A 14,448-nucleotide genomic window follows, 5' to 3' on the forward strand; every position below is an offset into this window, starting at 1 on the left:
TCTCTCTCTCTCTCTCTCTCTCTCTCTCTCTCTCTCTCTCTCTCTCTCTAGCACAGTCACCCTCCCTCTTATCTATCTGGCCACTTTGGTGCTTGTTTGCTTCCAGGATCCTCCCTTATTCCGTCGTGACAGCGTTTCTGGCGATTTTTATCCAATCCATGGGATATTGGACAGCATGTATTTCGTCTTTCTCCCTCGGTGATGAATGATTTGTGTGAAAACATTGCTCGCGATCCGCCGCGCCGCTGCTGTGATGATGTAGAGGCGGTGCGTGTCAGAGCGGGGCGGCTAGAGGCCCAGCAAAGCCCCGCGCTTGATTTACAGCCCCGAACGAGTGACTGAACACCAACAGCGGATTACCTCACAACAACTCTCCGGTACATACCCTTATTAGCTATACACATAAACGTGAGATATGTGTTTATTCCTTTATTGTTTTGAATAACAACGCTGGTGGTATTTTAAAGTTTATGTGGTTTTTATGACTATAATCTTACTATATTATAGTACTAAAATAATATTACTGCATTTTTTATATGAAAGTTATCGGGTTCGTTTAGCGGATTAGCCTAGCGGCTAGGTGGCTAAAGGAATCAATATCTTATTGTTTTAAGAAATAATCCATCTTTAATGACTTATTTACACGCTAACCAAGATTTCTTTTTATTTTGGAATTTTTAAGCTCTTTAACAAATCTTAATATTACTGCATTTTTTTATATGAAAGTTATCGGGTTCGTTTAGCGGATTAGCCTAGCGGCTAGGTGGCTAAAGGAATCAATATCTTATTGTTTTAAGAAATAATCCATCTTTAATGACTTATTTACACGCTAACCAAGATTTCTTTTTATTTTGGAATTTTTAAGCTCTTTAACAAATGTAAATGGCAGTTTCCTTTTAATTAGTATATTATGTCTGGGATTGTTAGCTGGCTAAATATGTCATGTATATGAACCTTCAAAATATGTTTCTGCTTTAAGATATAGTACGTTTTTTTTTTTAATGGACTAAAATACTTTTCATAAATTTCACCTTGTTTATTTATGGAACACTTGTTTAGCGGTGTATGAAGCCGGTTTATAGTCACATTAATACATGTTTCTACTCTGATTAAACTAATACACTTGGATATAACGTTAAGGTGTTGTAATAAACCTGACTTATATGTTTATAAACCGTTAATTTTAGCAAATGGTTCTCTGCCATTGTGGCTCAGTCTATTCATATGCAAGAATGATAAACCTCGTAATCTTATTATCTTCCCATCTCTGTCACTCTAAACACTGCTGTGGAGGTTTGTTGTGGTTTGTAGTGTTGGCATGGGTATAGGTTGAGTTGTTTTGGGTAAACTGTGCGTGTTGGTCTGCTTTCCACTAGACACTGAATGTTTGTCAATGTTTGCAGTTGTTACAGTATAATTCAGAGGACCTGAAGAGAAGTTATAAAGCAAACAGATGAGATGAAAGTCTGAACTATGATAGACATTTACATTTTCAAGCAGCCCTAACATCAGATTAAGGTAAGCACAAATGCCACCATCTTATGGAAATATGGATTCATCTGCTTTCTTTTTACTCTGAAGAGATGTCTAGCAATAAAAAGTGAAAGGATGAAGTGGTGTTACCAAGATTCACAAAGCTCTGTAATAAACATTTGCATGGTGTTTTACATGAATAAACTGGAAGAACTACATCTGAGTATAGTCAGGACAAAAGATCTGACGTGTTCATCTCACATGGCCTAGTTTTAAAATCCAATAATTTCAGATCACACATTAACATGGTGAAAGGTGCTGTTTGTCAGATTGGTGAATCACTTTCAGCAGCCTTACACCTAGGAGATGCATACGGGAGTCTGTTTGTTGGCTCATGTTTGTAGGGAAAAACAAGTCATCCACTTCAGTATGAAGTGCCAAATGTTTTTGGCTCTATGTTATGTGGAAATATCTCTCCTCTCTTACAGAGTGATACATTTCTGTCATTGCTCAGTGACTCAGTGTTGTTGGGTTGTACTGCACTTCCTGTAAGCATGTTTTTTATTAAGACTGATGTCAGTGATGTGACTGCATTAAATGATTATTTTGGCTTCATGGTTTAGTACTGTTGTGTGTCATTTTAGGTATCATTCAAAACTTTGGAATTGGTAAGATTTTAAAAAATGCTTATGAAAGAAGTCTCTTATGCTTACCAAAGCTGCTTTTTAATGAAAAATACAGTAAAAAGTTATATTAAGTAATATTGTAATATTATTACAATTTAAAACAACTGTTTTCTGTTTTAATATATTTAAAAATGCAATTTATTCCAGTGATGCAAAACTGAATTTTCAGCAGCCATAACTCCACTCTTTAGTGTCACATAATCCTTCAGAAATCGTTCTAATATGCTGATTTGCTGCTCAGATTTATTATCAATGTTGAAAACAGTTGTGCTGCTTAATGTTTTTGTGGAAACACCTTACAGACCCCAAATTTTTGAATGGTAGTGTATATGATCAGTGATATCAGTAGGTAAAACCTTAAATAACGCAGGTCAATCAGTAGCATCACTTTTGTTTATTATGCTTTTTTACGATCTATGTTCCTGTTTGTTACAGTTTAACTTTCAAGACCTAATTTGTTTATTTTGGGACATGCTGACTTGTTTATCTGAGGTGTAGTTTGCAATGCTGAACATTTTGTCTTTTCCGTTGATTTTTATTGTTATTGAAAACAGTGCATGATGTCAAACATGTTGCCAAAACATACTTAATTCATCCTGTTCCCCCTCAGGTGAAGAAGAGTTTGGAGGTTTTTTTTCCACTGGTAATTGATTGTGAGGACTACACATCATGCCTCCAAGACCCTCCTCGGGGGAACTATGGGGCATCCATTTGATGCCCCCCAGGATTCTGGTAGACTGTCTACTGCCCAATGGCATGATCTTGACACTAGAGTGTCTCCGGGAGGCCACCCTCATCACAATCAAACACGAACTGTTTAAGGAGGCAAGGAAGTACCCCCTCCACCACCTGCTGCAGGAGGAGACATCCTATATTTTCGTCAGTGTAACGCAAGAGGCGGAGCGTGAGGAGTTCTACGATGAGACGAGAAGACTTTGCGACCTTCGGCTGTTCCAGCCCTTCCTAAAGGTCATAGAACCTGTAGGGAACAGAGAGGAAAAAATCCTCAACAGAGAAATCGGTAACACCTCACACATAGACTGGTTTTTCTTTTAATAACCATATGCATATAAGCATGACTTGAAACAAATTCAAAACATTTCACCTGAACTGAAATTCAGTAATGAATTTCACATCCCTATTTCTGAAAAACATACACTACCATTCAAAAGTCCGTTATTTTAAATTGTAATATTATTTCACAATATTACTATTTTTTTTTTTTTACTGTATTTTCAAATCAATTAGTTAAAAAAGTTGAAGTTTAAAAAACTTTTGAAGGGTATTGTATTTGATTCAGCGTGTTTATCTCTTTCCTCTTCTTACTTTGTTCTAAGATGGTGTTTTTTAATGTGTTTCAGGTTTTGCCATCGGCATGCCGGTGTGCGAGTTTGATCTAGTGAAGGATCCTGAGGTGCAGGACTTTAGGAGAAATATTCTTAATGTCTGCAAAGACTCAGTAGAGCTGCGAGATGCCAGTGGGTCACACAGTCGAGCGCTATATGTTTATCCTCCTAACGTGGAGTCTTCATCAGAGCTTCCAAAGCATATATATGGCAAATTAGACAAAGGTAGGTTTGTTCTTTTACAGGAATATTCTGGGTTATTTTTAATTTCAAGTTTATGGACCAAAGGGCATGTTGTCATTTACTTGCATGAATTCTTCTGTAAAACATTATTGCTATTAGTGGTTTTAAGTTTTAATCTTTGGCCGTAACTTGCCCTGCCCTCTGTTGTAAGGGTATGATACCTCGAATTGTGCAAAGCTATTACTTTATTTTACTTACAGACTTACAATTTTCCTTTGGCTGACAATAACTCTGGTGAATTATTTTACCAAGCAAACGCATAACAACATGGGAGCTACTCAGAACAACCTAACATTGAGATTTTGAATGGTGCTTGGCCATGCAAACTCGCATTGTCTTCGAGAGCTAAAAAAAGTCTTTCTTGAGCTATGACGTTCTTTAAATGGTTCTTTTGAAGTGAGACAACTTTTCTTGGCACTTCTGCTTATGACTTGCCAGTGTAATTTCTGTGGGCAGAATTTGCAGAACTCAACTGGTTGCCAACTGTTCCGTATAATATGGAATTGTCCCCTTTTAAGGCATCAGAGAAGCGTTCCGTATGAAAGCTCTACAGACCGCAGTTTGTCCCGTATTCACAGGCATGACCATCTAGACCATACAAATAACAAATTGAATCATTCTTTTTGCACAAATCATTGTTTGAATTGTGAACATAGCCACTCAAGGAAGGCTTTAAGACCTTGCAGAATCCTCTGCCGCCTGGTCGCTCGCACTAACGGCAATCCCCTTCACCATCTGCGTTTTGATTTCAGGAAATCAGTTTGGGTGAATGTAAAGAACGTGATTATTGATCATAAGCACAACTTCCAGCTAGGCAAGAAAACATGCAATCTACCTGAGGGAAGACGTCTTTCAGTATTGTAAGTTAATGTTGTTAAATAGAGAAACAGAATTACACATTTTTAAAATTTTAACTTCTAGCGTATTCCTAAACTTGGACCTCATTATTGATGAACAAATTCAAGCACCAAAAGCAGCCCACACACTCAGAGTTCTCTTTAATTTTTATGCATTCATAGGCGACATGGTTGCAATAATATTTGTTCCAAATTTGAAATGCCGTTGTTTAAAAAAAATCTTTATTGACTGACGTTTCATAGACATTCAGTTGTTATACTTTCAAATTTTGTGCCATATTGTATGTAATTTCACAGTATATTCATCTCCTAATTTACTACACCACTTGTGTAGTCACAATTCTATAGTGGTAAAATTTACTCGGGCCGATGCTTTGTGTGTAATGTGTGACTTTTTTGTATGATAATAAACTTTATTTTTTTAAATAATTGTACATAGGTTAAGCAAAACAATTGTGATTATTTTGAACCTTTTATACACACTTAATTGTAGACACGGAAATTAAGACACTCTATGTGGTACAGAACAAATATTTTGAGCGTCCCTTATTTTCCCATGTAGAGTCACAGTTGTCCCTTATTTTCATTTTCTGAAGTTGGCAACCCTAATTACGGTTCTAGGTCCGTTCCTGTTATTCCTGTGCATATATTATGCTAAAGGAACCGTGTTCAGGTTTTTAAATTATATACATTATTCAGTGTTTTTTTTATTTTAGCTCCTAGTTAGTGTTTTTTTTTAGACAAATGTTGTGTCATGCTTGTGTCCTGACTTGTATGTGAGTGTCAAAAGTCAGAGATATTTTAATATACTACCTAATGTAAATTTCACTTATTTTGAACCGTTTGTTTAAAAAAAAAAAATCAATGCATTGATTTAACAATTTGTTTGCATCATTCCTCAGATAAATAAAAGGAAGTCCCTGATTTTCGATGCTCTAAATTGTCTTGGTATATAATTTTTTATCTTTATTTTACAGTGAATTAAAAGTGCATTAAAATAAAAATAATTAAATATCATTATATTTTTTTTAAGGAAATGTTGAGGAAAATATATATAAATTAAAATATTTCAAATATAGTCAAAAAGCTGAAAATGCTGATTTTATATTTGATATAAATTCTGATTTACCACACTAGTCTAATGCTAGCACATTATTGAACAGGCACGTTCAAAGCAGTGTGATATTTGCATGGTTTAAACATTTATTAATAGTGCTGCCCAACTGCCTGCTAGGCTTTCATTGTGTTTTTGTTAATACACATTGACTGACCAGTCAACATTATTGACTGTGGTAATCGACAGCATGCCGCAGATGCGGCACATTAATTCTGAGGTTGAAAATAGCATGGAATGTTTCCTTATGGTTTATACCCTGAAGCCAGTAGTAATCTTCATAGTGTAGAGTCATTCCAGGAAGTTTTGTATTGCAGCAATGTTGTTTTCTTTCATATGTGAATGGGCCTGTGTTTTAATAGTAGTAGTCATGAAGCATATGATGCTTGTTTTTTGCTTTTGCTCCTTTGTTTCCTCTTACCCTGGAGGAATGCATGCACAACCACTTCATTACATTCATTCCCTGACAACTTCATTGGGATGCATTCAATATCCAGCCTTTCTTTTTAACACACTCAGTTGCCATGTGGGATTAATTGTTTGTTCTCACATGCTTAATGCTTGAAGGAATCAATTCAATAATGCTGTTCCTGTTAACTCTCTGGTCTTCTTTGTGTGCTAGGTCAAATCATTGTGGTCATCTGGGTGATCGTCTCTCCCAACAACGACAAGCAAAAGTACACACTAAAGATCAATCACGACTGCGTACCTGAGCAGGTGATCGCTGAAGCCATCAGGAAGAAGACCAGGAGCATGCTGCTGTCCGCTGAGCAACTAAAGATGTGCGTGCAAGAATATCAGGGCAAATACATCCTGAAAGTCTGCGGCTGTGACGAGTATCTGTTGGAAAAGTACCCCATTAGTCAGTACAAGGTATCTAGATCTTTTTGGTCTCACTTGAATAACCGTCTTTTATTCTGTGTATGAATGCAATTTATATACTTTTTTTTGTTGTGTTCTCATGATTTTTTTATCTTGAGTACAGATTTGTGGTTTCATACTGGGCACTGATTAATTAGCCATCTGAAATTCCTAGTCGTCATGTGTTTGTTCCAGGCTTTCATTATCTCAAAACCAGCCAGTACACAGAATGCAAATGAGTAGTCTGAGTATCCGGCTGCATTTGAAGTTTTATATCATCCCATCAAAAAGCACGGCCAGAATTAGTGTTTAGGACACTAAAAATAGCTCTGGACATTTTGGATGACTTAACAGTCCATGAGATGTGCTGATTATGTGGCTTTATGTACAAAATCTCTCACTGTTTCTCTCTTTCTGGTTCTGTCAGTATGTACGGAGTTGCATTATGCTGGGTCGGTTGCCAAACCTCATGCTTATGTCCAAGGACAGTCTTTACTCTCAGCTGCCTATGGACAACTTCACCATGCCCTCCTACGCCCGCCGCATCTCCACTGCCACGCCTTACATGAACGGAGAGGCCTCCACCAAATCCCTCTGGACCATTAACAGCACTCTAAGGATACGTGTCCTTTGTGCCACATACGTTAATGTGAATATTCGGGACATTGACAAGGTGCTTAGCTGATGTCTTTTTGTATTCTGAAAGTCTTTTATTATAAAAAAAAACGAATGGGAAGTGTTTAGTAAGATAGCAGAAGTTTCATACCGTGAAAGAACAGGAAGCTGTTTGTGTTTTTCTTCTTATAATTTTCTGCACTAGCATTTACTTGATCTAAGAGGCTGTTTGCTCATTGGTTTTTACCTTTTGTTTCAGATTTATGTGCGGACAGGGATCTACCATGGTGGAGAACAATTGTGTGATAATGTCAATACACAGCGTGTGCCGTGTTCAAACCCAAGGTACCGTGCGATCACTGGTCCTATCTGATACTACAGTTGATTAATTACTGAGGGAAAGTGTTGTGACTTTTTATCTCATAATTCTTTCTTTCTCGCAATTATGAGTATGTGTCTTGCAATTTTAACATTAGTTTATATCTCTTTTAACAGGAGCCTAATTTCATGGATGAAAGCATCTGTCAAAGTGCATATTTTGTTCAATACATTTTTTTGGTGCATTCCATTTCATATTCATATTAATGCACAGAATCACATATTATGTTCATGAAATGCAATTGTGAGATATAAACTCACAATTCTGAAAAAAAAAAAAGATTGCAAGATGTTATCTCATAATTGCGAGATATAAACTCGTAAATGTGAGAAATAAAGTCAGAGTTGTGAGAAAAAAATTGCAATTATCTTTTTCTTTTTTTTAATTCTGTGTCAGAAACAGGCTTCCATACTTTATAATGTAGTAAAAACCAAAGTGAACCGAAGTATGCAGATGTGCTATGTTGGCTTTAAATGTCAAAGGAGTGAAGGAATTTCTTCTAGTGCAGCATTTCTGACATGAAGTGCCATTTTTCTTGGTAATCACTGTGACATAAACACCCCACCCTGTCTTTTTTTCTGTAGAAATCCTCATTTCATAATATCCCCTTCATTTATACAAAGTTCACTGCAGAGTGTGTAAGTGGCGTTGTACCACCCAACTCAACGACTAGGTCCATGCTGTCAGTGGGTAGCACAAGTAAATAGATTTACTTCAGTCTTGTTGGCCCTGGCCACATGATAATTAGTCATATTAATTTCTCTTGTATGCCAGCGATTGCCCTCACCATGCCAGTGGTGGCCGAAGGTTGGCCGACCCCTGATGTCATGCCCAGTATTATGACTTCCAAAAGTGTTAGATATTTGAAATGCAAAATGATACATTTGAAAAAATTGATAGCATGCTGACATCTTCTCTTTCTGTCTCCAGGTGGAACGAGTGGCTGACCTATGACATGTACATTCCCGACATCCCCCGGGCAGCTCGCCTCTGTCTCTCCATCTGCTCTGTGAAAGGAAGGAAGGGGGCAAAAGAGGTGATGATTTGTTTTTTTGTAGTGTTGTTACGGTAAACTAAAACTATTAAAATAGCTTTTGTTAATTGAAATAATGCTTAAATAAAATATAAATAATCAATGAGAACGTGCATTAAAAGAAACTACAAATGTTGCCTTGGCAACTGAAAATAAGTTTGTTGAAATACTAAAATGACTACAATTAAAATAAGTTAAAGCTAAATAGAAATAGAAAAAAAAACAATAAAAATAATTAAAATGACAAAAGCGCATAACAAAACTAAAATTAAAGTTCTAAAAATGTAAATTAATGAAAAAAATATATATATTGTTCTAATTGTGCTTGCTTCAGAGGGCTTTGAAATTAACATTTAAATGATCTTCTACAGGAGCACTGTCCACTGGCCTGGGGAAACGTCAACCTGTTTGACTACACACACACTCTGGTCTCAGGAAAGATGGCACTGAACCTGTGGCCAGTACCACACGGCCTTGAAGACCTCCTCAACCCCATTGGGGTCACGGGCTCCAACCCTAATAAGGTTTCCTCTCTTGCATAACCTCTTCGAGCACTGAGTCACTTTAATAAGCTCTAATACGATTCCTCTAGGTTGTCTAATCTGAGGTGACATGGTTAATCAAGAGCATATGTTCTAAATCTGTTTATTCAGTATTTTGTTTATTTACTTATTTTTTTATTTACAAGAAAAATCTAATGGCCTTAATACAAAATTTAGGAGTGTATCTGCATAGATGCTAAAACTGTATTAGTTCTTATTAAAGTGTTATTTAGTTACTTGATTTGTTCATGTGTTTTGCTGTATATTTCATTTATTCATTTATTTTTGCTCTAGGAAACCCCATGTCTAGAGCTGGAGTTCGACTATTTCAGCTCCCCTGTTAAGTACCCTGACATGGCCACGATTGAGGATCATGCTAACTGGATAATATCCAGGGAGATGGGATACAATTACTGCCAGTCTGGACAGGTTAGCTTACAGACACACATCCTAATTAATTAATTATACTGACACACTTCCTGCTGCTATTAATACCCTTTACAAGCCTGAGGAGCATGAGAAACATCGGTCATTTTCTACGGTCACCTCACGAGTCTGTGTCATTATTCCAATTATTAATTATCATGTTCATTAATTTGACTTTGTAATAGATCTCAGCAGTGACAGTACACTTTTTTTTAGCAGCATGGGTCCTGGAGGCTTATTCACTTTCTCAAAACATTGCTGATTCATCAAGGTTTTAAAACTACTGCTTTCTTGTTAAAAATCACTGATGCATCAATTCTACAAAAACAGGCACCATATGATGTTTAATGACAACAGAGGTCCTATTAGGTCTGTCTTGCAAAGATTGTTGCTCAAAATCTCATTTCTGAACTGTGATTGAGGTTTATTCACATTGAAAGTACACTATTGTTCAAGAATTTGAGTTTGGGGTCAGTACTATTTTAAAAATGTTTTTGAAAGAAGTCTCTTATACTCACTAGGCTGCATTTATTTGATCAAAAATTCAATAAAAATAATAATATTGTGAAATAATATGACACTTTCAAATAACTGTTTTCTATTTTAATACATTTTAAAATGTAATTTATTCCTGTGATGACGACAGCTGAATTTTCACATTGTCACATGATACTTCTTTCTGATATGATGATTTGCTGCTCAAGAAACAGCAATATTGATATTATTTTTGTGGAATAATGAAGTGCCCTTGGCCCTTTCTGAATGAAAGTATGAATTTCTTAAAGTATGTCTGACCCCAAACATTTGAATGGCAATGTATATAAAATAAAATGGAAGAAAATAAATATATTTGTACAGTTGTAAATATTGCAATATTTTAAATTTTATGAAGTAAATATTAATCATTAATAAAATATGAATGAATTTATTTTCCTTTGCAAGGACATTTTTCTTTGTGAAATTTGTTCTGTGTTTATTAATTGATTTTCTCATCTGACTTACAGAGCAGCAGACTCGCACGAGACCACGCCATGACGGAGGCTGATATAGAGCAACTTCGTCAGCTGGGCAACAGGGACCCGCTTTCTGAGATCACTGAGCAGGAAAAAGACTTCTTATGGAGACACAGGTAGTCTAACGCCCCCATTAGCTCTCCTCATTTTGGTGCCTATTGGTAGAAAAGTTTATTTAAAACTGTATTTGTGTTTTTTACTCTAGGCAGTATTGTGTAAATATTCCAGAAATTCTGCCCAAGATTCTTCTGGCGGTGAAGTGGAATTCTAGGGATGAAGTTGCACAGATGTATTGCCTTCTTAAAGACTGGCCCGCAATAAAGCCGGAACAAGCCATGGAGTTGCTTGACTGTAACTATCCTGATCCAATGATCCGAGACTTCGCAGTTCGGTGCCTTGAGAAGTATCTGACCGATGACAAACTCTCGCAGTACCTCATTCAGTTGGTTCAGGTAAGACTGATATATTCAGTTATTAATTATAAATGTCCTTGTGTTTACTTTTGATTTTTCAATGTTTCATCTTACATTTGTTTAAGGTTTTGAAGTATGAGCAGTATCTTGATAACCCACTGGTGCGATTTCTGCTGAAAAAAGCTCTTACCAACCAGAGGATTGGGCACTTCTTCTTTTGGCATTTGAAGTAAGAGATTTCCTCTTTTTGTTCTCTTTTCTGTCAGGGTTTTACGTACACTGACCTAAACATCATGATCATGTTTCTGAAGTTCCAAATGAAGTTAAATTGTAACCTATCTTGTGGGGTTGCAGGTCAGAAATGCACAATAAAACCGTGAGTCAGCGGTTTGGTCTGCTGCTGGAGTCGTACTGTCGGGCATGTGGCATGTACCTGAAGCACCTGAGCAGACAGGTGGAAGCCATGGAGAAGCTCATCAACCTCACAGACATTCTCAAACAGGAGAAGAAGGATGAAACTCAGAAGGTAAACTCAGCCTTTGACCTTCTCACCTCACCAAAAAGTAGGTAGTTGCATGGGCACGTGAGGTTATGTTAGGAGAGTCTTTACGTACACTGCAAGTGAAACCTTAGCTCTCAGATAAGATTTACGGAGGATACAACATCCACTCTGTGAGGTGATCCTTAAAAAGCATTCAGGCATTACAATAAACATCCCACTCGGTGTTGTTAAGTAGTTAAGCCTAAAGTTCATTAGCCTATTAAGTTGTTTTGCATTTGCTGTGAATCAGGTTTGAGAAGCTCTTCATAATGTGGGCTCAAATCATAATTATTTCATTATTGAAAAATCAGTTAAGGAATCAATAAATCAACTGGCAAATGTATAAATAAATTGAAAAAAAAAAGCTGTTAGCATGTGGATAAATGGATTAATGAATCTGCAATTTGATAAAAAATAATTGAATTAAAACAGATAAATAACTGAAAATTAAACAACATTTAGGAGTTATTAATTATGGAACAAAAATTATCAAAATGAAAGTGGTCCTTTTTAATATGTGATAAAATTATTGATAAATGCATTTTTATTTTTCATTTCATTTTATTGCACCCGCCTCCTGGTGTAGTGGGAAATCGATAATAGAGCAGTAGAAAATAGAAAAATCAATCAAATTAAATAAAAATCTAAGATCATTCATTGCCCTGATGTTGACCTTAGAATTATATTTTAATTTATTGACTGACTTTTATTTTAAAGTGTATTTGTTTTGGTTTTTCAGGTGCAAATGAAGTTCCTGGTGGAACAGATGAGGCGACCAGACTACATGGATGCCCTCCAAAATTTCACCTCTCCACTCAACCCCGCCCACCAGCTGGGTAATCTACGGTGAGTACCACACTATGCAGCATTTACAGCTGAGAGAATGTATGTTCACTTAGCAGACAAAATTACAAAATGTGCTTTTTCAAATCAATGCTGTTCTTTTGAACTTCCTACGGTTTCTTCCTAAAATCTTAAAAAAATTTAAGCAGAACCTGTTACTGTTTTCAACACTGATAATAATAAATGATTCTTGAGCAGCAAATCAGCTTATTAAAATGATTTCTGAAGAATCATGTTACACTGAAGACTGGAGTAATGATGCTGAAAATTCAGCTTTGCATCACAGGAATAAATTACATTTGAAAATATATTCAAATAGAAAACTTTTTTTTTTTTTTTTTATTGTAATGTTTCACAATATTACTGTTTTTACTGAATTTTTGAGCAAATAAATGCAGCCTTGGTGAGCACAACTTCTCTCAAAAACTATAAAAAATTAAAAAAAAACACTGACCATACGCATTTGAACGGTAGTCTGTTTGATTGGTGACTCTTTTTTTTTTCTGTTTGCCTGTTAGACTTGAAGACTGCAGAATCATGTCCTCTGCCAAGAGACCGCTCTGGCTGAACTGGGAAAATCCTGACATCATGTCCGAACTTCTCTTCCAAAACAATGAGATCATCTTCAAGAATGGGGATGGTCAGATTTTTATTCTCTTTTTTTTTTTTTTTTTCGTTTTTAGTATGAATGTCCTTTTTATATAGTAAAAAACTAAATCTTTTGCTTTCCCTAGACCTGCGGCAAGACATGCTGACACTACAGATCATCAGAATAATGGAGAACATTTGGCAAAATCAGGGGCTGGACCTGAGGTATGTGGGCGTAGTGGTTAAACATCTTGCCTGGTAACCAAAACATTGTTCAGCCAAATAAATAGTAGTTAACCAGGTATTAATGTTAAGTTGTTCTTAATTTTGCTGCAGACAAGTCTTGACTGATCTTGAAAATATGTGCAATTTTATATCAACTCTCAAATTTTTGGTATCCCAGAATGCTCCCTTATGGCTGCTTGTCTATTGGAGACTGCGTGGGTCTCATTGAGGTGGTGAGAAGTTCCCACACCATCATGCAGATTCAGTGTAAAGGAGGTCTAAAAGGTGCGCTTCAGTTTAACAGTTCAACGTTGCATCAGTGGCTAAAGGACAAGAATAAGGGCGAGATGTGAGTGGCAAATATGTTTTTAATAATTATTTTCACCATTTAAAATCAAAATGAGATTCAGATATCTAGTATTCAAATATCTTTTAACAAGATAAGCTGTGTTAATAGGTACGACATGGCCATCGACTTGTTTACACGATCCTGCGCTGGCTATTGTGTGGCTACTTTCATTCTGGGCATCGGTGACAGACACAACAGTAACATCATGGTGAAGGATGATGGGCAGGTATGAACTTGATCTTTAGATGCCTTAAAGCAGCACTATGTAACTTTTTCTGTGTTCAAAATTTGCAAAATGTGTATAATGAGCGAGTACATCATGAATTCATCTTCCAAACTTATTCCGAATCACTACGGTACACTTATAATAAGTACTTATATTTGGACTATTGTAGCCTGGTCAGTGGTGGACGAAGTACACTAATCAAGTACTTGAGTAAAAGTACAGATACATATAATGATTTGTTTTCTTCTCAAACCTTGTCTGTGGTGTAAAAACACCCCTGGCCAAATGCCCCCAGAGGGCATCACTTCCCACTTTGATAATTACTGTAGTTACCATGTTCTGTTCTTTCTTTTCCCTCAGATGTAATCTATCTAGGTGGTTGAGTAAAAATATTTGGACTTTATATCTAAAAATTACCTAAATTTAGCACCAGCAACCTTGTTAGCTAGACAGTTAGCATCAGCTAACAATATTTACTTATTTTCAGTATGGTTATTATGCATAAACATTCATATCTGTCTGCTCGGCTAGTTATTCCAAACAATATAAAAATTTATACTGTTAATAAACAATATAAAAAAAGACGTCACATAGGGCTAAATGCGTAGCATATTAATAAAACTGTTAACGTTACGGCAGCGGGGAATATGAACGCGCATGAATTATTTTATTTAG

At 36.2% G+C, this 14,448-nt stretch overlaps 1 protein-coding gene across 2 annotated transcripts in view; it reads left to right on the forward strand.

Annotated features, from left to right (window-relative positions):
* Window positions 1-62: 62 nt before the first annotated feature.
* Window positions 63-14,448, forward strand: part of pik3ca (phosphatidylinositol-4,5-bisphosphate 3-kinase, catalytic subunit alpha) — an 18,675-nt gene continuing 4,289 nt past the window's right edge. Inside the window, exons 1-19 of one of the 2 annotated variants that reach the window (XM_016525188.1) lie at window positions 63-377; window positions 1,404-1,518; window positions 2,770-3,180; window positions 3,521-3,730; window positions 6,342-6,592; window positions 7,008-7,253; window positions 7,455-7,540; window positions 8,505-8,610; window positions 8,979-9,131; window positions 9,444-9,578; window positions 10,580-10,704; window positions 10,794-11,040; window positions 11,127-11,230; window positions 11,356-11,527; window positions 12,282-12,388; window positions 12,904-13,025; window positions 13,120-13,198; window positions 13,377-13,547; window positions 13,656-13,773. In XM_016525188.1, coding sequence (XP_016380674.1) covers window positions 2,829-3,180; window positions 3,521-3,730; window positions 6,342-6,592; window positions 7,008-7,253; window positions 7,455-7,540; window positions 8,505-8,610; window positions 8,979-9,131; window positions 9,444-9,578; window positions 10,580-10,704; window positions 10,794-11,040; window positions 11,127-11,230; window positions 11,356-11,527; window positions 12,282-12,388; window positions 12,904-13,025; window positions 13,120-13,198; window positions 13,377-13,547; window positions 13,656-13,773 — 2,784 coding nt within the window. In that variant the 5' untranslated portion in view covers window positions 63-377; window positions 1,404-1,518; window positions 2,770-2,828. The remainder of the gene's footprint in view (window positions 378-1,403; window positions 1,519-2,769; window positions 3,181-3,520; window positions 3,731-6,341; window positions 6,593-7,007; window positions 7,254-7,454; window positions 7,541-8,504; window positions 8,611-8,978; window positions 9,132-9,443; window positions 9,579-10,579; window positions 10,705-10,793; window positions 11,041-11,126; window positions 11,231-11,355; window positions 11,528-12,281; window positions 12,389-12,903; window positions 13,026-13,119; window positions 13,199-13,376; window positions 13,548-13,655; window positions 13,774-14,448) is intronic. The other variant, XM_016525189.1, reaches the window with a different exon arrangement.

The sequence above is a fragment of the Sinocyclocheilus rhinocerous genome, unplaced genomic scaffold, assembly GCF_001515625.1.
Source record: "Sinocyclocheilus rhinocerous isolate Xijiao unplaced genomic scaffold, SAMN03320098_v1.1 scaffold1111, whole genome shotgun sequence".
Taxonomy (NCBI): Eukaryota; Metazoa; Chordata; class Actinopteri; order Cypriniformes; family Cyprinidae; genus Sinocyclocheilus; species Sinocyclocheilus rhinocerous.